Source organism: Chelonoidis abingdonii, chromosome 5 (assembly GCF_003597395.2).
Source record: "Chelonoidis abingdonii isolate Lonesome George chromosome 5, CheloAbing_2.0, whole genome shotgun sequence".
Taxonomy (NCBI): Eukaryota; Metazoa; Chordata; order Testudines; family Testudinidae; genus Chelonoidis; species Chelonoidis abingdonii.
The window spans coordinates 33327228-33348229 of NC_133773.1; the positions used below are offsets into that span (position 1 = coordinate 33327228).

Consider the following 21002-nt stretch of genomic DNA (forward strand, 5'->3'; position numbering starts at 1 on the left):
AACAAAGACTGTGAATGGCTTGCCAACTACAGAACCAGTTTCTCCTCCCTTGGTTTTCACACCTCAACTGCTAGAATAGGGCTTCATCCTCCCTGATTGAACTAACCTCGTTATCTCTAGTTTGCTTACTAGCACATATATACCTGCCCCTGGAAATTTCCACTACATTCATCTGACGAAGTGGGTATTCACCCACGAAAGCTCATGATCCAAAACGTCTCTTAGTCTATAAGGTGCCACAGGACTCTCTGCTGCTTTTACAGATTCAGACTAACACGGCTACCCCTCTGATACTTGACATCATAGGCCTAGTTTTGCAACTTTAACCTCTAATGAATCAAGGCAAAATGTTCCCATCAGAAAAGTAAACTGATCACAAGTAGACCAAGGGGACCAACAGTGAATGGATCCCATGTACATAGAGAGGTTATATCCCTGTTGGTCCATTATAAGTCTTGTTATGTACAAATAAAGTAAATTGGTTTAAAAAAATCAGATTTATCGTTATATGGGAACTGTCATTCTTCTTGATGTCTCCTTGGATCTCTCAAAGGAAGATAAGAAAAATGAATTTAAGATGGGAACTAAGGGACACAGACAATGTCTGCCCATCACATTTGAACTTTAGTCACTAGCCAATGATTTTAACCAATATATTAATATGATACATAAAGATGCTTATAGCTATCTGTATAACCAAAGTTAATTATAATTAAAGCCATGATATTGTTGCAGAAAGCATAATTTCCAGCACCCACTGCAACTGTTTTTGCAATGTCACTCACTGAAATTTGGCCCAACCACCCCTCTGTTATGCCAGGGGGCAGCCAGGTGAAATTTTAGAGAATGACATTGCAATGTGGCACCACCAGGGCTCCCCCTGGCCCCAGCCCTATGGGAAGCACAAGCTCTAGCACCGTTCCCACCCACCAGCAGCCACAGTTGAAGTCTTCAAGGTCGTGCTGGAGCTGCTGCTGCTCTGCAGGGTTGGCACTGCGATCTGGTGCATGGGGTCATACCACCACTGAAATTTGTCCTGGCTGCCCTTCTGTCATGGTGGCAGAGTGCCCAAGCCAAATTTTAGTGAGTAATCTTGTGCCAGCCTCTCACAGCGCCTCCAGGGGTCTCTGAGCTGGGAACTGGGTGCAGGGCTTCAGGCTCTCTCATACCATGGGCACTGGTGGAAAGGGGCTGTATCCACAAGTGTGCCCCCCCACAACCACCAGGCCTCCAAGCATGGAGGCAGTGGTGGAAGCAGACCATGACGATAATCTCAAGGACTTTGCCTTCCACAGTGGACAGTGAGAGGAGCTGGATGGAGGGGCTTGTGCCTCCTGCATAGGTGGGAAAGGGAACTGGTGCTATCAGCCCCCGACAGGGGCTTCAGAGGTGGGGGCCTCCGTTTAAGGTAGAGTGGCCTGTTAACACCTCTGCAGTCATAGGACAAAAGGAGGGGGTTAGTGGGTTGTTGCAATAAGCCATAAATCCAGTGTGTCTGTTCAGTCCATGACTTTTAGTGTCTTGCAGAGTTATGAATTTGATTTCCCAGGCTCATCTTTGGAAAGTGTTGTACAGCTTTCCTTTGAGGATGACTACATGCAAGGTGGAACAGATTGTTTAGCATAAGTAGTTAACATTTAGCTGTGACACTTGGAATACCTTTCCCAGACCTGAAGAAGAGCTCTGTGTGGCTCGAAAGCTTGCCTCTCTCACCAACAGAAGTTGGTCCAATAGCAGTTATTACCTCACCCACTTCATCTTTCTAATAAGCTGGGGATGACATGGCTACAACTACAATGCATGTGACAACCTAACAGTTCTCAGACTTAACTTATTTGTAAATCTGTCCCAAAAAACTTTTACAACATTGACAAGTAGTTTGTAAAAGCACTTTAAAAGTGACATTGACAGAGATATTAAGATTGTTTATTTCTCTGGACACAGAATGCTAGGGGCTGAAAGGAACGTGGTTTTTTTCTTCCTACTGTTCAAATTTGAGGAGGTTTCTCAAGGTTCTAGGGACTTTCTGCAGTTAAGTTACTGTGTAACATCAAGAAACCTAAGATGTCCACAGGGAGATCTGAGAAGACAAAGGAAAAATGCTGGTGAGCATTTCCAAGGTAGGTCCTCCAAATACAGGATCATTACAGAGATAGAGGCGACACATAGTGATAGTGTGCGGGGGGTGGGGAGAGAAGAGAGGGCAGAATTTAAAGGTTTCAGGGAAGGGTATATAAGCCCTGGCAGAAATCTGAGGGGGCATGTTACCCTGTGTGACCCCCCACATCACCTCTGATTACAGAAGAGGTGAAAACTGGCTCAAGAATTACGTATAAGGAAGGTATCAGAGGTCTATACACCTAAGAACAATCAATACGTACACAGTCTATACAATGAGTGGTATCCAGAAGATTTTAAATGAAACGTGTCAAAACATGAATCTTAGGGGTGTTTTATTTATCTTTACTAAGGGATAAAGTTCTTTTATGGAGAAATCATCTGATTACAAAAGAGGTGAAAATTGGCTCAAGAATTACATATAAGGAAGGTATCAGAGGGGTAGCCGTGTTAGTCTGGATCTGTAAAAGCAGCAAAGAGTCCTGTGGCACCTTTTAGACTAACAGACGTTTTGGAGCATGAGCTTTTGTGGGTGAATACCCACTTCGTCGGATGCACGTAGTGGAAATTTCCAGAAATTTCCAGAAGCTGGCTAGAGATAACAAGGTTAGTTTAATCAAGGAGTATGAGGCCCTCTTCTAGCAGTTGAGGTGTGAAAACCAAGGGAGGAGAAACTGCTGCCATTGTATAAGGAAGCAAATTTAGGCAAAAGAAATGGTAAAATCCATTAATCCATGAATGAGAATTCACTATTGAACAAAAAGTCCTCTTATTTTGAAATAAAAAATTTTAGTTAACACTACACCCAGTCACACACAGGAGAATGATTAGAGAAAGAGAGTAATACAACTATTCAAAGGTTTGTTGATCAATGACATTTTAAACTCATCTTAAATCAAATATGACATATTAAATGTATATTAAATACTTTAGAAAGCCATTTTCATTAAAATAATTACTAAAACAATCTTAGTAAAGAATTGTAGTAATGATTTATTCCTATTTATAAAAAGTGCCTATCCAATGCTCAAGGTAAAAATTAAGGAAAAGCACTATCATTAGACAGAGAAAAATCTGAAGCTTACAATAGACTGTATCGCCTTTAGTAGGTTGCAGTACAGAAAGAAAGCTAGTTCTTTAAATATTTTTCAGATAAGAGCTATCGGAAAATGAGTTCTCTAGAAGCAAGCAGTATACAAAACATTCTACTGTACATTTAGTTAGGTCTATACACCTAAGAACAATCAATACGTACACAAAGTCTATACAATGAGTGGTATCCAGAAGATTTTAAATGAAATGTGTCAAAACATGAATCTTAGGGGTGTTTTATTTATCTTTACTAAGGGATAAAGTTCTTTTATGGAGAAATCATCTGATTTTATTTTATTGAAAATAAGCCTTTTTTAAAAAGTGGAAGGAATGTGAGTAGATCTGAATTACTAAACATTACTACATCGTGTGTTCATCCTCATAATTAAAAGATAAATTAATTCCCTACAAACCACAGGGGAAATGCAGAAAAGGGCACAAAAAGAAAATCTAACCACAGAAATACCTTTACATACCTTGTAGGATAAAACTTCCTTGAACTGATGACTGAAACAGAAAAGGAGATTGATTCAATCAACATTGGAAATAACTAAGATTGAAAACAGAAGTAATTTTTAAACACTTGACTGAATTTTAAACAAAATATTTTTATCTGGAGGCTGTATTCAGAAGCAGAAACTATGACAGCTTTAGTTCACTTGAGAAGAAAAGGCACATTATATGTAATTTTATGTTTTGTTGTACTATTTATTGAAGTTTTTTCTTTAACCATTATAAATATTACACATTTTTATAAAACTGGCTTTGTTCATATTTTACATAAATACTCTATATCATAGTCACATATATCCTTACAGCAGCGGTTCTCAAACTGTGGGTTGGGAGCCCAAAGTGGGTCATGACCCCGTTTTAATGGGGTCACCAAGGCTGGTGTTAGACTTGCTGGGGCCCAGAGCCAAAGCCCAAGCCTCACTACCTGGGGCCAAAGGTGAAGGCCAGCACGGTGGAGTTCGGGCTTTGACCCCCCTCTGCTTGGGTGGGCTCAGGCTTCAGTACCCCCTCCTGGGGTCATGTAGTAATTTTTGTTGTCAGAAGGGGGTTTCAGTGCAATGAAGTTTGAGAACCGCTGCCCAACAGTACATGCACACATGCCTTTTGTGTCTGCCATACCACAGAACTACATTATTTGTCACTAGAATTGAATTAAATACTTTGCGCCCAGTTATTGTGGAATGTTTTCTAATATTACCAACTTTAAGAAAATTAAACTGTAGTCCCAAGGCTGAATTGCTACACTAAGAGACAGAGAGTCTCTTATGTGCTTTAGAGCCTTTAAAATTGTAAATGTTAATAAAAACATAACACTTTGCATTTCTACAGCACCTTTGAGCAAAAGATCTCAAACATCTTCACAAACCTTAATGAATTTCCAGTCTAAAATTGTAATTAACTTGAAGTTAAATGATAGCATCTAGTCAACCTTTAAAAAATAAGTTGAAAGTAGTTTCTAATATTATATCTGCTCCTAAATCACTCTGCCCATTTTGCAACTTCAGTTGTATTATCCTGTTTTTTTAAATATTTTTTCTTCCTTCTTGCTATGTAAAAGAGGGAAACAAACAAAAGAAGAAACATACTATACAAGATATAGAACAAAACTGGGGCAACATGAAGTGCTGTCAAATGCACAAAGTAATCAAACTGAAAAAAACAAATAGTTATTCTTTAATCGCTTTCAGTTACAGCAATCTTAGATGTTTCTTGTAGAAGTAGTAAGAAAAATATTTTCATACAAAAATATATTATTTTTAGGTTGATGAATCCCTTTTAAGATAGAAAGACTTATTTATGTTAGACAATATAGACCCAAAGGGTGTTGTATTTTCTAATAAAACTCAAATTTTATAATCTTCGAAATTCAAAAGGTAAGAGTCTACTTAAAACCATAAACCAGTCTGAAAGTATGAAAATACACTATTAAAGCTACTGAATCTTAACTCTGTCCTGAAACACTATAGCCTTCATTCCCATACACCCACTTCTTAAGATGTATTATTTTTGGACCAATGGCGTTAAAAAGGCCAAAGCCTAAGGGTTAGGATCATGGACATCTTAAATCTGGAGAAGACAATAAGTACAGTTTGTGGTAGAAATATCAAAAAGATTAACCTAAGAATAGTGGGCTTGATTGACCAGTTATTCCTTTAGTTTTATGCCAGTGTAAATCCACCAAAATCAATGGGGTTTCACTGGTGGTGAACTGCAGTAACATATTTGTCAATCAGTCCCATTGTAACTGACTGCATACATATTATGTGTCTAAGACAGAGTGTGATACTCCCCCCTACCACACACACACATCTCAATACCCGTTACCATTTTCATGAAATTTCCATAAATTCATTATTTTGGAGTTGGAGATTAGTACAGTACATGTTGATTCACTAGCACTGTATCTAACAACACTTATATAATTGGTGGTATATAAAATCTTTGTGAACTGTGTTAAATAGCTGTCTTAACACCAATCCAGGAATTAGTAAAGTATCCATTTTCTCAGTGGAGTGCGTATTTCTGGAAAGAAGGCTGTAGGTATTTTTGTGGTCACTGATGAGGTGAACCTGTTTGTCCTGGACAGTTAAAGTCAACATATAGTTTTTCAATGTTGACACAGCAACTTTATAGGGCAGCGTTCAGATTCTTTGTCTATTTACATACTTTTGATTTTTTCCCCTCTTTATAGTGCAAATTTAACTTTACATTTCCAGTCCCTTGTACAACTAGATTCTTCACCTTCGTGGAAATGTAAATTTCACTGTGTTCTGAATGAAACCATAACAGCAAGGGCAGATGACAAAGGCTGCGTGAGCCTTGATGCAATGTTCAATCACCATATCTGTTGCCACGCCACAAGCATGCAGAGCCACCTAAAATATATATAAAAAAAGAGACCTTAACAGCATTGTTCTGTTCACTTACAACTCTATTTCTTAGCAGTTTTCTGGCTGACTGAATTATCTGAAAATCTAAAGAAAATTCCCCATGCACTGCAGTGCAAGCTACCGGGTGAGGCAAGAGCCTATTCTCAACCACTCACCTTGTGTGCCTCATGGCTCTGTCAGACATTTCTTTTGCTCATTTTAATGCCAAGGCAACTTCATAAATTATTCATGTTGGTGGAGAAATTATAGCTGCTGAACTGAAGTTACTTGCCAATGACATTTTACAGTAAGTACCATACCAACTCAACTGAAGATACATATAAAATACATTTTAAAACAAACTCTCATGCTGGTTAGTGAACAATTTTAGTCCAAGTAAGAAATCCTTAGAAATGTACAGAAATATTTTAAAGCTAGATTTTATAATAAAAACAATGTGTGAAATACAATAATCAGGAACACACATATAGGTCATATTATGTATCATCTCATTGAAAGAAAATCTTAACACACTTTTGACTATTTGGTTTTCATAAAGCCAAGAAAGAGGAAAAATATATTTAATCAAATTTAGGTTAATGAGACAGCACCTTTATAGCTGAGGTATTTGGTAAACAGGTATTTGTTTGTCAGAGACCATAAGCAGGCAAAGATTTTGTCATTCCATTGTAATTTTCTGTCTTTTTTTCTGTCTTTCTTTCTTTCGAGATGCATTTGTACACCAGGAAAAAACATTTAACATGTCATTTAACCATGACAGGCCAGATTGTGAGTGTGTGTGAATGTGAAATACAGAAGGAGGCTCCACCTCTCACTTCTCTGCAAGTGCTAGTCCTAACTACACTCACTGTGGAAAGCAGGTCAGCTCCTTTGACACAAAAGAGGCAGGAGGAGGTGGGGTCATTTATCCACCCCAAGCCCAAAGAGTGGGCTAGGCACTCCAGGAAGAACAGGCTGTCATGGGTATTTTTAGTAAAAGTCAAGGACAGGTCACAGGCTTCCATGAATTTTTCATTATTGCCCGTGACTTTTACTAAATATATCCATGACAAAAACTTAGCCTTAATGATAAGGGACAAAACTGTAGCTTTTAAAAAAATGGGAATTTACAGAAATAAATTTTCCTTATATCAACGTTTTGTTTATATATTTTTCTCTATAGGAACTTGTCCATAAAAACAGGCTCTTTCTGCCTTAAGTATTAATCTGTTCCTCCTGCTTATTCCTAACATGGTATCACAATTCTGTTTGACTACATGATTGGCTAAGATGAAAATTACGTCACAGACTGTGATTTCATGTGGAGAACAAGCAATAGGAACAAATGAACCCTTAAGGCACAAAGATCATGTTCTCATTTACATTTTCTTAACAGAAAATAAATAAAGCAAAACAATCCAGAACATAACAAATTTCTCAGATTCTCCTAGCGATGGGAAAAAATGCTAATTAGCCACCATTTTTAGTCATTTGTTAAAATTCCTTTAAGTGCTGGGAGGAAACAAAACAAAAAAAGAAATAAGATAGAACTGCTTCTATAAAGTGTTTCATAGGAGGTCAGCAGATCTTTAACAGACAAATAGTAAAAACTAGTATGCGGTATGAGAGGTGAGCTGAGGGTTTGGTTGTGATTTATAATTAGTAGTTAAGATGTTTTCTGTGACTGTATTGACTTGTTAGTATTTCTTGACCTACATTGATCTGTGAATAATTTAATTTGATTCTCAGGCACTGAAGCCTTGATCTTAGATCAGTTTTCCAATATGTGACCTTTTGGATACAGGGCTTAAGTGGATTAAATTCCATTCCTCCTTGAGGTACACTGCTTATAATATGCAAGATGAAACATTTCAACCATCTAAAAGTGATGAGAGAGACTGGTGACGTACCACAGTGATATTTCAAAACTTTCTGTACCACATGAGCATGTTATAAAAACCTGAACACACCTTCTATGGAAGATTAGTTGGTAAAAAAAACTAGATTGATGCACAGAAATTCAGGAACAATTTATGGCCTTGATCTTGAGAGATTTAAGTTCCAGATGACTAACAGGTTCTCAGTAGTGCTCAAAATCTAGCCACAGCTGCTGTAGAGAAAAATAAATCTTCACTCTTTTCCATCCTCCCTAAAAAAACCTTTGGCTTTGCTTTGCTTCATTGCACTGAAATCTGTAGATACATGGAAACAATAACAAGAGTGGAAACCATACAAAAGGGTACAAAAAGACAGGGCCGTAACCAGGGCAGGATGACTGGGGCACCCGCCCAAAGCACAAAGCTGCTGGGGGTGGGAAAATGGGACAGAAACAGAGGTGACATGTAAAGCCCCGGTCCAGCAGGGCTTGACTTGGGCCAGCCCTGCTGCAACGAGGTTCGAGGAGGGAGCACCACCTCCAACCCCTGACTCACCTCAGTGGGCCACCCAACCTGTCTGGGTTGTAGGGAGGTGCAACCAAAAAAACTAGGAGGCATGTGACCTTCCGTGCCCCCCTCCCATCATCTCTGGGTGGAAAAATGAGGGAAAATAGTGGGGGGCGCAAATATGCTTGCTTGCCCCTGGCACTAAAATGCCTAGTTAGGGCTCCATAAAAAGATAGCTAATGCTATGACAGAAGTAAGGAAATCAAATTTTCATTATCACACAGTGTTTAATATTGATATTGCACCCTGGTATTGCAGAGGTCTGAGAAAAAAAAATTACAAGTCATGGCCAAGATTTTCAAAGGTGACTAGTCATCCCAGGTGTACCACTTGAGAAACCTTACCAAGGTTTGATTTTCAAATGCTGGGTGCTCAGTACTTTCTGTTTAACCTTCCCACTTTGTCTGTCTGGTCTAATTAGGCTGTAACAGCCCTTGGGAAGGAACTGTGTCTCACTATGTGTTTGTACAGTGCTTGTCAAAATAAGGGCTCTGATCTTGGCTGGGGCCTCTGGGCACTATCTCACTACAAATAATCATATCCATATAAAATGTGCCAGTCTGTCACAATCTTCATGTTAGCAGACTAAATTTTAAAAATTAAAGGCCAGATTGTGCCACTAATGCACAACCTGGCATTGAGGCACCGTGGAACCATAGTGCCCTAGTTGTCCTGGAGCTTCCCGGACTTCAGGCGGCGCACACTCACTGCACCACTCCTAGTGTGCATTCCCCTCCATGACCAGTCATAACCTATATCCTCTCCATGCTCTTTGGAGTGAATAGCACACCTGGGAGCATTTCCCACACTCAGTGGAACTCAAAAGATTGCTTCTGGGGTTGGTCCCTATGAAGGAAGCACCTGGTTCATGTACAGGGAAGATTCTCATGTGCCGTTCCCTATTATGTAGCCATACAGGGGCCAGAAACAATTTCGCCCTAAACAAATATGTTACAGGGACATAGGTAGCTACTACTGACTGATTACATTGACTTTACCATTTTGATAAAGGCATGTTAATCATACACAGTATCCAAATAAATGGTAGATCTTGTTATGGGATTATAGGCAATAATTATACAGGATTCCAGCCAGTGTATTACCAAGACCGGTATTAAATAATACCCTTCCCCACCACTATAAAACATAAACCTAGGTACAATGGAAAAATATCCACCCACAATAGACTACGTCAAAAGAACATTAAGGCTAGGCATATCAATTGATACAAGCCATTCACATGTAGAGGAGAAAAATACTTGAGCACAATAGGTCATCATTTTAATGGTTGTTAATTTTCTCTATGGTCTCTGAGCACTGGAGAAATTATAGCACATTCTCCCTTTAACTGAATATTCTGCACACAGATATGCATGTGCGTGTGCTTATATAAATGTGTTTTAATTAATCTTTAGCATAGAAGTTTTGAAACAGGGTTTAAACTCACATTTAAAGGTTCACAGTAAGATTTTAGACTACAGAAATCGAAAGGTAAAATAACTTAAATCCCAAATTTGTGTAAAAACAAAATAAAACAGATAACAATTGTCTGCAAATTGCTTTATGTAAGTTCAGTGAACAAAGCAATCAATCCGTACCTGTAGTAGTTAATACAGCTGCACACAGAAGGATCAGAAATATGCTTGTTAGTGTAGGAAAAGGTGTTATGGCTGTATTGAACAGACCGTTCATCATTGTATATAAAAACAAAGTAGCTGAACAAAAATAATTTAAAAACAAGAGAAGATTTTTAAAAATCACAGCTACCAGGTTCAACACTGACTAATTCCTGTCCTTTCCCAGTTCCGTTCTGGGGGGAAGGGGCTCTTCTTTCAGTGTAGTGCTAAAACACAGATCTGGTACATATAAAAGAAACAATTAATTGCTGCTAACTAATATCCGTAGAGAATTATTTTATTGATCCTGCATAACCTTGAAGCCAACTGACTTCTCCTTTCAGCTCAGCAGAATCCACATAGTTGAAAACTGGTTGTCATTAACATCATCCAATATGGAGTTCTGTCATGATGTTCTATTCTACTGGACTTCATATTATACTGGACAACTAACTCATTTAGTCCTTAATGTAAATATTACAGTCACAAAACTGTAGGACGACGGAGACACTTCCCCAAACACAGAAGCAACACAGCTGATGTAGTGATAGTGCATGTCTACACACTGTGAAAATACTGCTGTACATTAAATGTCCTGAATGTTGGGACACTTCAGCATGGTTTATCATCTGCAGACAAGTGGCAGGAAAAGGAGGACTTTTCATGAGACCATATTTCTCTTTAATCTTTCATTCTTTTCTGTATCTTTGCCAGATTAAAAGAGAATCTAATGCACCAGAAAAACCAAGCCAAATTTTTCAATTTTTTTGCTTAAGTCAGCTCTGACAGCATCAGTGCTATAAAATAACAAACATCATAAAAAATAGCTAAGAGCTTAAGGGGTATTCTGAATATTGACATTTAAATGAGGACTCCAAGCAATTCAGCATTATAGCAGTTTTTCCTACTTACAGGCTCCAGATCCTTGCTGTACTTAGTAGTGTGAATCAGATCATATATTCGAATACTCTGTTTTGGAACCCTGTTTTTCATTACTCCATGCATTTAAAATATTGCAATTTGATCCAATGAATAAGAGGAATTATTTGGCAGACAAGTTCTTCTTAACTTACATTTGAAAATGTGAAGTTAACAATAAGCTAGCAGCCAAATAGAACAGCACAACTTTATCTGAGGTAGCTCAAAACAGTTACACATATTCCCTACTAATCAAAATCCAGACAGGTCAAGACTTCTTTGTCAGGTTTATACAAAATGTCATTTTTTGCCTCTTCCTTATTTTCCAAGTACATAATATACAGCAACAAAATGAACCATGACAGGTTATTTTCTGCAGTAATAACAAAAACAATCTTCAGTTTGTTATTATGGACATCCAGATGAATATCAAAATAAACTGCCTGCTTCCATGTTTATCCTCAAAGCCATGACCAATGACTGTCTCAATCAGGAATACAACACTGAGCACAACAAAGTTACACAATGCTTAAAGAACACTTGAGTTGGGGCAGATTGGTTTAAAATGTTCTATATGCAAACACTATCAAGTAGTCTATACTGTCTGTGCTGCTGCTATGCCATTTTATGAACTATACAAACAGTATTCCAAATAATATGCCACGAGAAACTTAAAATACTTCCTTCATAATCAACTATATTCAGGGTACATAGAATTATTACATTTGAGAAAGTCTTTCTAGACTCTTTCAAGAACCATATCAGGGGTCAATTATTTCTATACTGTTTTATTTCTGTGTAATGATACCACTTGGCTGTTATGTCATGTTTAACAGTTATAATTTGCAAATTATAACAATTTTGTCAATGTAACATGATTATTACCTATGAAATAAGAGTGCAAATGTACGTAATGTGAAATAGTTGCACTATACTTCTGTCCCACAAAGGCAAAATTAGCCCATCTGAGTCTGAAGTGAAGCAGACTGTCAAGGAGAAATGACCTCATCCTGGGCAGTGAAGAGTAGCACATGATTTTGTACTGCAGTCTTAGAGCCCAGGCTAAAACTCAGAAGTATAACACATACCCCTATAAAGTACAACTCTCACAGGAACATTTAATTTAGCCTCAATCTCAATAACAGAAAATCTGAACAGAGATTACATTGAATGCAAAAACTAGTGATTAATTTAAAGGATGAACTACAGTTGCGTGTTTTGTGTACGATTTCTGGATAGAAGTAAATTATAAAGAAGATTTTGGCTTTTGGAAAAGCACCTAGGGCTCCCATAGCACAAATAGTTCAGCTGTATAGCTGGAAATGAATGGGCCTAAATAATTAACCCTTCATACTTGCCCCTGAATTACAAGATTAAAGAAAAACAAAACAAAAACACACTTGAAAGCACTGGAGGATGCACCACTGAACCATATGAACCACAAACCTGCAGTTATGTAAGCAGCCTAAGCTGTAGCCAGGACAGGCCGGCAAGATGGGTTACTTGTATGGCACTCAGTACACTGAAAACTAGGAGTATTCCAGCCTGGGTATAAAGTCTGGGCCTTTAAATGCAACCTTTCCCCTCTCACTCACTCTGATACATATCCACTTGTTCCTTCTCAGCTTTGCAGCCCGTTGCAGCTAGCTGGTGGGTGGTTAGAATTAGGGTGGACCAGCAGCCCTCCTATCTGCTCCCCATTCCTCTAAGTTCCCTGTGCAGCTGCTGTCCCTCTCCACACTGCCATGTGCTGCTCCTGTACACTGCCTTGGAGCTGCTCCCAGAGACTTCTGCTTGCTGTACATGGGGAGGAGGGAACAGTGGGGCTAATATCAGGGTGTCTCACCCTCCCACCTGCTCCTGCACCCTGCTTACCCCATCTTCCATAGAGCAGGGTGGGGGCACGACACACGACGGAGGAAGAGAGATTCTAGGCTGCTGTCTCAGGTCTTAGCAAGCTGATTTAATTAACAAGGCAGTGTACTTGAGCCTGGGGTCAGTTACTTAAAGGGGAAATGCACATTTTTTCTCTCACACACAGGGTGTGTCTCTCTGTCTGCCCTCCCTCCTTTCCTGTTGCCTTGCAGAGTGTTGCGACAGTTAACCCTTGAGGGCTTACTCAATTGCTAGTTCATTTAGCAGTAAGGTATTCCCTGGGAAATATCCCACCCTCTGACTCCTCCACTTCAATCAAGCTTCACTATTTCCCCGGAACCTAACTCCCTCATTTACATTAATTCTTATGGGGAAATCAGATTCACTTAACATCGTTTCACTTAAAGTCACATTTTTTCAGGAACATAACTACAACGTTAAGTGAGGAGTTCCTGTACTTTAATTATCATCTTAGACACCAAACTCTTTGGAACAAGAATATCTTTCTCATTTGCGTTTTGCACATTGCGGAGAATACTGTGTAATCATTCAACAAAAAAATAAGAATAGGGGGATCATATTCCCTTATGTTCTAACTGTAATACATTCAAAGCTGATTTCCTGCTGATAGAACAAAACTTTAAATAGCATCAGAAATGCCTGGCTTCATATTCCCAAGTATTGGAATTGTTTGTAAGTATATTTAATCACCTACAGAAGGAAACATTTTTTCTTAATAATCAGTAGACTCTAAAGTTGGAAAATCAATCACTTACCCCAATATTAAAAGTTCCTTTAAAATAGTCCAGGTTTGCTTGAATGAACCAAATATTGTGTAATCCTAATTCATCACTTCTGTCTTTAGCACGTACCAATGACAACTCTTTATTTTCTATCAGCACCACCTGGATTTTCATATACAGGAAAATAAGTCAGCAATATTGCTCTAAAATCAAAAGAAAATGATACTTGCTATACAGTACCCCAAAATTCTGGTGTAAAATCTTTACTTAATTTCTTGAGACTGGTGATGAGATCTCCCCAAAAGTGATGTGCTAGTGAAATAGATGGAAGGCACTCAGTATCTGCTAGTACCAAGGGACTGACAGATATGTTCTGTTTTTCTGAACAAAATTTTTCTTTTTGCAGTCAAGTCCTGCATCTATTTGGAACTAACCAAACTTTTAAACTCTAACATTTGCAAATGTTAGAAACTAAAGGTTCTGCGCTGGTAGGGGTTTGTTTTTGTGAGTGTGAGAAACCTTTTTTTTTTTTTGCACAAATATATTACAGAAACATGTTTAATAAGACTGTATGATACAACTCCACTGGCTCCTTCTTGCCTCCTGCACTAAGTTTGACATTAGAATCCAGAATCTTCTCTCTCTTAAATATCAGTGCTTTCAGTTAGGTCAGAGTTGATGGGGATTATTTGTGGCCCTGTAAATTTCTTGTGTATACAGTACTTCAGTTTCAAACATTGTTAGCTTGCCCCTTTCACAACCATAAAACACACACACACATCTATATGAAAAAAGTATATCACAACATGCTTAATAGTCACAATACTATGTTTTGTTCATAAAAATACTGAGAACTGTATAAAAAGGAGTGGGATTTTCAATTAGTAATTGCCTGATTAAAAAGTTTCACTGACAACTGCTTCACCGAGGTAGCTTAATTTTATTTTCAGTTCTATAACTCATAGTTCTGCTTTGTCTATACCATATATCAAGACAGAAGGTGTCATTTTGTTCTTTTGATGCAGCCTCCCTAACTCTATCACTTTTTAAAGCAGATATTCTCAATGTAATGTGTCCTATTCCTTCACTGGGCATGATGGCTACTCTGAGTTAGGGCCCTGTTAGAACAGTACATACAAATACCGGTACCAATACTTAGCTCTTAGAAAATAAATAAACCTTGAAGAGATTTATAACAGCAATCATATATAGTATAAGTAAACCCCTTTGTTTTGAGTTTAAACTGATTTTTACTGAAAAAATCCTGGGTTCTACAAAAAGTATTTTTTTTTTCCGATTTTCACTCTACTTTTCTGTCATTCAGATATATAAAAATAACTTGTTTTCTTAGGAAAATATAATACATTGCATGAGATATATGTATTATGATAATACATTAGTCTGTGTATATTCAAAGCTGCCTGTTGAAGCAAGGCTATATGTATTAGTCTAGAAGATACACACAATAAACAAACAGGTACGCACACAAGCTCTGAAGTGTGTGCGCACCTGAAAGTACTGACGAATCTCACGCCCATCATGTACACTTTTCAAGCTTTTAGCAGATAACTGTTTAAAGATTTAACACACTAAAACAGGAAGAAAAGAAATATCTGTTTCAGAACACAAGGAAGTGTTCAAAAGTTTTAAAAACACAAAAACAGGAAAAAAGGATGAAGTTGAGTGTATGTGCTACAAATTGTGTGGCCCAATTATTACATGTAAATATTTATAGGCTAATAGTTCTAAGTCTACAACCATAAATTGCTTATTCAAATGAAAAGTTTTATTTGGGGATTAGAGATATATTGTTTTCTTAAAACTCAGAGATGGCATTGTGTTTTGAGTTCTGTTTTTAGTTCTGCAGCAAATCACATTGAATTCTGTTCATCAAAGCATTAATCTATTGAATACTTTCCCCCCATCCTTCCATCCACCAAAACAGACCCTATTTGCCCAGAAAAATTATTAATAGTTTTTTACACCAATTTTCACCTGTTTTTGTTGTTGCAGTAATCTACACCGATAAATTCCTGGGAAAAATTAAATAAAAACCGAAAACAAAGGGCCCTAAGTATAGGCTGCATCTAATTGCCACATAAGTTCGAGGAAATGGGGCTGGTGAGCAGTTACAGGTTTTAGTTCCCAATGTTATTTGTTATTGGAACCCTACTATTCACGCTGCAAGTGGCTGGAAGTTAACCAACCCTTTCAGATTCACTTGGAGCCTCAAGCCCAATGAAGGAAACATCCTCTCGAGACTTAGGACAGAGCTGCCTTCAAAGGGGAAGGCAGTGCTTACCTCTTTTTGCTGTCATGAGTGTATGTAAGATGGGGAGTCAGGCTACTTCCCACACAATGACTTTAGGATTGGTCAGAAAAGTGGGGCAGTGGCTCTTCCAGAGAGCCTTCAATTCAACACTTCAATTCAGCAGAGAACTTAAACGTACTTAAGTGCTTTGCTGTACAGGGATACAATTATCCATGTACTCTACAAATTAAGCTTGCACTTAAATCACCAATGAGATGATCAGGTCCTGAGGACTTGGCACTGTTACTAGCATCTTTTGAAAGCTGCTTCTTCTAAACTGTCTTTTTCATAGATGACACACACCGCACAATTCTGTAGTACAACAAATATTGATATATGCACAAATTCAGAACCTCACAATAGAGTATAAATAAAGTCTCTAAATCATCACTGTTAAAGCAGTCTGGGGTTTCCATCAAGTGGCTTTTTTTTTTTTTTTAAAGTTTTGAATTATCAAAGTCTGGAAGATTGCTTTGTCCATATATTTTTGTTGAGACTTTACCTGGCATGATGGCAACATGTGAGCAAGAACAATTCCTACATGGCCCTGTGAAAACCAAAAAAACATGAGTCACTTTTCAAACCCCATGCAGCTGACCCCCTTCACAATGACCCCTTTCAAGAGTGACAGTGTCTTTGTAAAAGCAGCTCAGATTCCAAAGTCTGTACCTTTGCCCTGTGTCATGTGGCAGCCTCAAGATCCACCACCTCAAGCTCGCAGGATGGCTATGCAAGCACCCTTCCTCAGTTAACCCTCTTCTGTACTCTTTAAATAACTCAACTCAGTTCAAAGTCCCTACTGGGGTCTACACTGAGTCTAAATATACCCTCAAAATAAAGTCTTTTCCTTCTCTCCGCTCCAGCCTCAGGCTATCACTCAAAGCTCTTCACTCTCCTCAAGTCAGAGACCTCAGCCTTCCTTCCTGGGGCTGGGTTCAGTTCAATCTCTATCTTTATTCCTTGCAGCACTCACCTGAAGCTGCCTTCTACAGGTATTTGAGCAGCCAGGCTCCTCTCTCTAGGAGCACACTTTCCAGGCTCCTTTGGTGAACTTGCCTACTGAGCTCTCATGGGAGCTCCTGTCCTCAAGAGCTTTCAGCCTCTAGCATCCACCTTAACAGGGCCCTGGTAACTTTTTATCAGGCTCATTAACTAATTAGCTGCCAGACAGCTGTCTAGCAATTTAATTATTTGCACGTGGGTCTGAACTGGCTTGTTCTCCCTTACAGGATCCTGTCACAGATAGGCTGGTCCATGATTCCCCTGAAAGGATCATCCACCATGAGACTCTGTTTTGTAGTCATGTCCTACTGGAATTGTAAAAGAGAAAAAAAAAACAATAAAGTTGCATTTTATACAGAGAACATACATTACCCCTCCACTGCAAAAATCCACAATCACATCTCCAGGTTTAGATAATTTTGTCACCATGGACACCAGATTATTCAATTGCTGCTGTTTCCTCAGAGCACGATCACTGGACATCTTTCCTGAGGATGACAACAAAGGAAATAAATTGATGTTGACTAATTTTTAATAACTATTCCACAATATTTCTAACTAAATAGTTATAAGAAAACCGTACTGGAAATTCTAACAATTAATGATGAGATTTTTCAAAGCTGTCTAGACAATGTAAACAACAAATCACATTTGGCAGATTTGAAAATCTCAGCCTAAATATTTTTAAATTGTTCGACATATTTCTTTAGCACATTATGGAACTATGTATTCATGTTGTTCCTGTTAAGACACCCAGATGGCTTTGCGCACCAACAATTACAAACTGAAGCGAATTGTTGTTATATAGTAATCAAACCCTCTAACTATACCTTAAAGTGTATTTTCACCCAGTGACTCAGGCTCAGAAACTGAGCTTTGACTCAGATTAGAGATTTTACAGGATAAAATCACGTGAGGTCTTTAAGCACCTTGTCTTAGATTGTGATACTTTCACTCATGTTGAGTACTACCTTACACTATAAGTAGTCCCCGTGTATTTAAATGACTATTTGTAGAATAAGATGTTACTTGTAGCTGTCTGTAGAACAACTGGAATGTCCTAACTCCATACAAAAGAAAACTAAAACCTCGCTGCTTTCAACGGTACTTGATAAAGGCCATGAAATAGCTTCTTGAGATGGAATGAATTTGTTTGGCTAACATTTATATATTCCAAACATGCTCTTTGTATCAGTGAAACTAATGAAGTGTTGAGGGACCTTGTTATTTCTTCAGATGAAGAAAAAGTCCATAACATCCCTTTTCTTTGCTCAGAAAATATTCAGAGCTGTAGACATTTCTACAAAATGTCATTCATAAGCTAATCTTTGAGGAAAGAAGAAAAAGTACCTAGACAACTTTTCTTTCTTTTTTCTTTTCATTAAACTTTTATGCACACCATGCATGATTACTTTGTTCCATATCCTCAGAAATATAAATACAGGGCCTTCTTTGAGCTTTCCATTATGGTTGTGTGTGCTAGATATTGCTTACGAACTTCAGGCTTTGTTTGGACTTGAACAACTGAAAGGATCTGTCTCTTTATTCTTTTGCAATATTCTTTGCTTGTCTAGTCTACAAAAAATAAGCTTCTGCTCAGAATTAAAGGAATAGAGTTTTAAAGATAACTTACTACAAGAGCAAAGTACCAAATAATGACTTCTAGCATGTTTCCAAAGAAAATGTAAGCTTCCTGATCACTGCATCTGCAGGAACAGCTCATCTTTCCCCTACCAAATTGGGGCAATGTCTTCGTAATTAAATAATCCAACTTTATGGGGAGATTGTGATATCTTTCCTCATGGTATGTAAAGTCAATGGATCTACTTGTGGTAAAAGAGTATCACAATCTAGTTCTTATTTTTCAATTAAAATATAAAAGATCGACTTCTTACAAGTAGCACATTCTATGCCATCTATGCAAAGAAAACAGAAAAAAGCTGAAGAAGATGGTACAGTAAGCAATAATATTGAGATGTGTACAGTATTCATCTATGCTAAATAAAAATATTCTGTGTTAAAAGTATTCTTTCAGTAATTCTTTCAGAGTTTATAAATAACTTGAAGTTGCCTAGAAAGGAAAGTAAGAGTTCAAAATTACTTACTGAAATAAATAGGGAAAGTAGTATTTTGAGAACTGTGACTAATTTCAAAAAGTTGAATGTTTATTTCTCTTTTTGGTCTGTACTGATGCCTGAAACTCCATAACACACTAATGAAAGAAAATAGCTTACAATCCATTCCTGGCTTGGCTAGAACCAATTTTCTTGGTTTTCCAAAACACTCAATCTGAGAAAGTGCTGCTTTTGATGAAAAGTCCTCAAGTAGTCCCGTGGCATGTAACTTACCCTCCTTGGGTAATTTTCTGTTTCCCAGCCTGGCTTCCCAGAAACTTAAATATAAACATTATACCATTTTTGTTGTAATTCAGACACTGTCCTTGATTTCCTGCAAAGCATGGGCCTTACTTTCAAAGTTAAGGAAGAGATTTAAAAAAAAGAAAAGAAGCATTTTTGCTCCAAAGTCAGAAAAATGCAAAGAAATTCTGCACATTCTGATCAAAAGTGGTAGCTCCAATTTGTAACATGAGAACTAGTACCAGGCATAGCATTTCATCCAATAACCTGGACATTTGATTACATTTTTTTCATTATTTTTTTAGCCTAAAACAATAAATCACCTCACACAATTTAATTTAATTTAATTGTGCATAGAGAAAGATAAGAAAACGTACATTACACTTTTGTGCTAGGAACATATTGTTGTGCTTTTTAAAATCATTCCTATGTGACATCATACCTCAATGACGTATTCTAACATTTGGTACTTCTTGACAGGCAGTCAAAAGGTAAAAACACAACCTTCCAAAAATATATTAAAGAATATTTTTCCCATTTCCCTGACTGCCAGATGCTGGGACTAAATGACAGGGGATGGATCAATTGCCCTGTTCTGTTCATTCCCTTTGAAGGACCTGGAATTAACCATTGTCAGAAGAAAGGACAGATGGACCATCGGTCTGACCCAGTATGGCTGTTCTTATGTTGTTATGTAACAAAGAAAGACTCACTACACTATCTAAAAATGGTCATGAATAACACACACACAACTTTCCTTTTAGGACTGGAAATGAAACTCCAGACACAACAGGTCTTTTTTCCTATTTTGTCCTTGGCACAAAAATCCAGAAAACTATGGTTTATCCTGTATAGAATGTTAAGATGGTTGCCTAGTGAAACACCAGTCTTTCCCTGAGTACTGTACAACAGACAATTAATATAACTAAATCATGTGTGCCGAAATACTCCTATTCATCTATTCTTTCTTAGTCTTCATAGAATCTAGAAATATATATTTTTCTTAGAGCCCAATAAGACAGTCTCCTGACACTTTTTTCTTTGAAGTTTACTCCTACAAGGTAAAACCTTCTTGAAGAATGTGACCTTTTCTCACAGTACATTGCAACACCAAAGTAAAACATTTTTCTCTTTTGTAAAACTCTGCTGACAGCCTGCCATATATGCCCAGCAGGTTATATTTTTCTTTTTCATTTGTGGTCTCAACAAAAATAAATCTTTTGGATTCATGAGCTGAACATTGTTATTAATCCACATCCTGTGATGAGGAATATAAAAGCCTTCACAGCATTAAAGGGCCTCTTGGTTTGGCCCAGAGAATTAGTACATTTTAGCATGCTGGAAAACTTACAATTTCACATCACCTTTCTGCAAGATTAGAGGCCCTGTAAAAAGTCACTCAGTGGCCAAAAAATATTTTCAGATTTTTCCATATATACTTTGGTTCAGTATCACTTTTGTTTTCTTGAGTAGGTAAATTTCAATAACTACATGTTTGAGAGCTTAACCGTGTTTAACTTCAGTTATGAAATCATTTCCACTGAATGACATACTATATATGCAGTGTTGCCAACTCTCACAATTTTACCTCAAGTCTCACAGTAGTTTTCTTAAAGCTCCAGCTTCTGGTCTTATGTGATTACA

The 21002-nt window shown here is 37.7% G+C and overlaps 1 protein-coding gene across 5 annotated transcripts in view; it reads right to left on the bottom strand.

Moving 5' to 3' along the window:
• Positions 1–21002, bottom strand: part of GSTCD (glutathione S-transferase C-terminal domain containing) — a 142657-nt gene that overhangs the window by 12966 nt on the left and 108689 nt on the right. For 4 of the 5 annotated variants that reach the window (XM_032794244.2, XM_032794241.2, XM_032794242.2 and 1 more), the window contains 5 exons: positions 17374–17489; positions 16502–16546; positions 13722–13850; positions 5965–6098; positions 3687–3717 (listed from right to left, as the gene is read on the bottom strand). In XM_032794244.2, the coding sequence (XP_032650135.1) occupies positions 3687–3717; positions 5965–6098; positions 13722–13850; positions 16502–16546; positions 17374–17489 (455 nt within the window). Of the gene's footprint in view, positions 1–3686; positions 3718–5931; positions 6099–13721; positions 13851–16501; positions 16547–17373; positions 17490–21002 lie in introns of all 5 variants that reach the window. The other variant, XR_012655932.1, reaches the window with a different exon arrangement.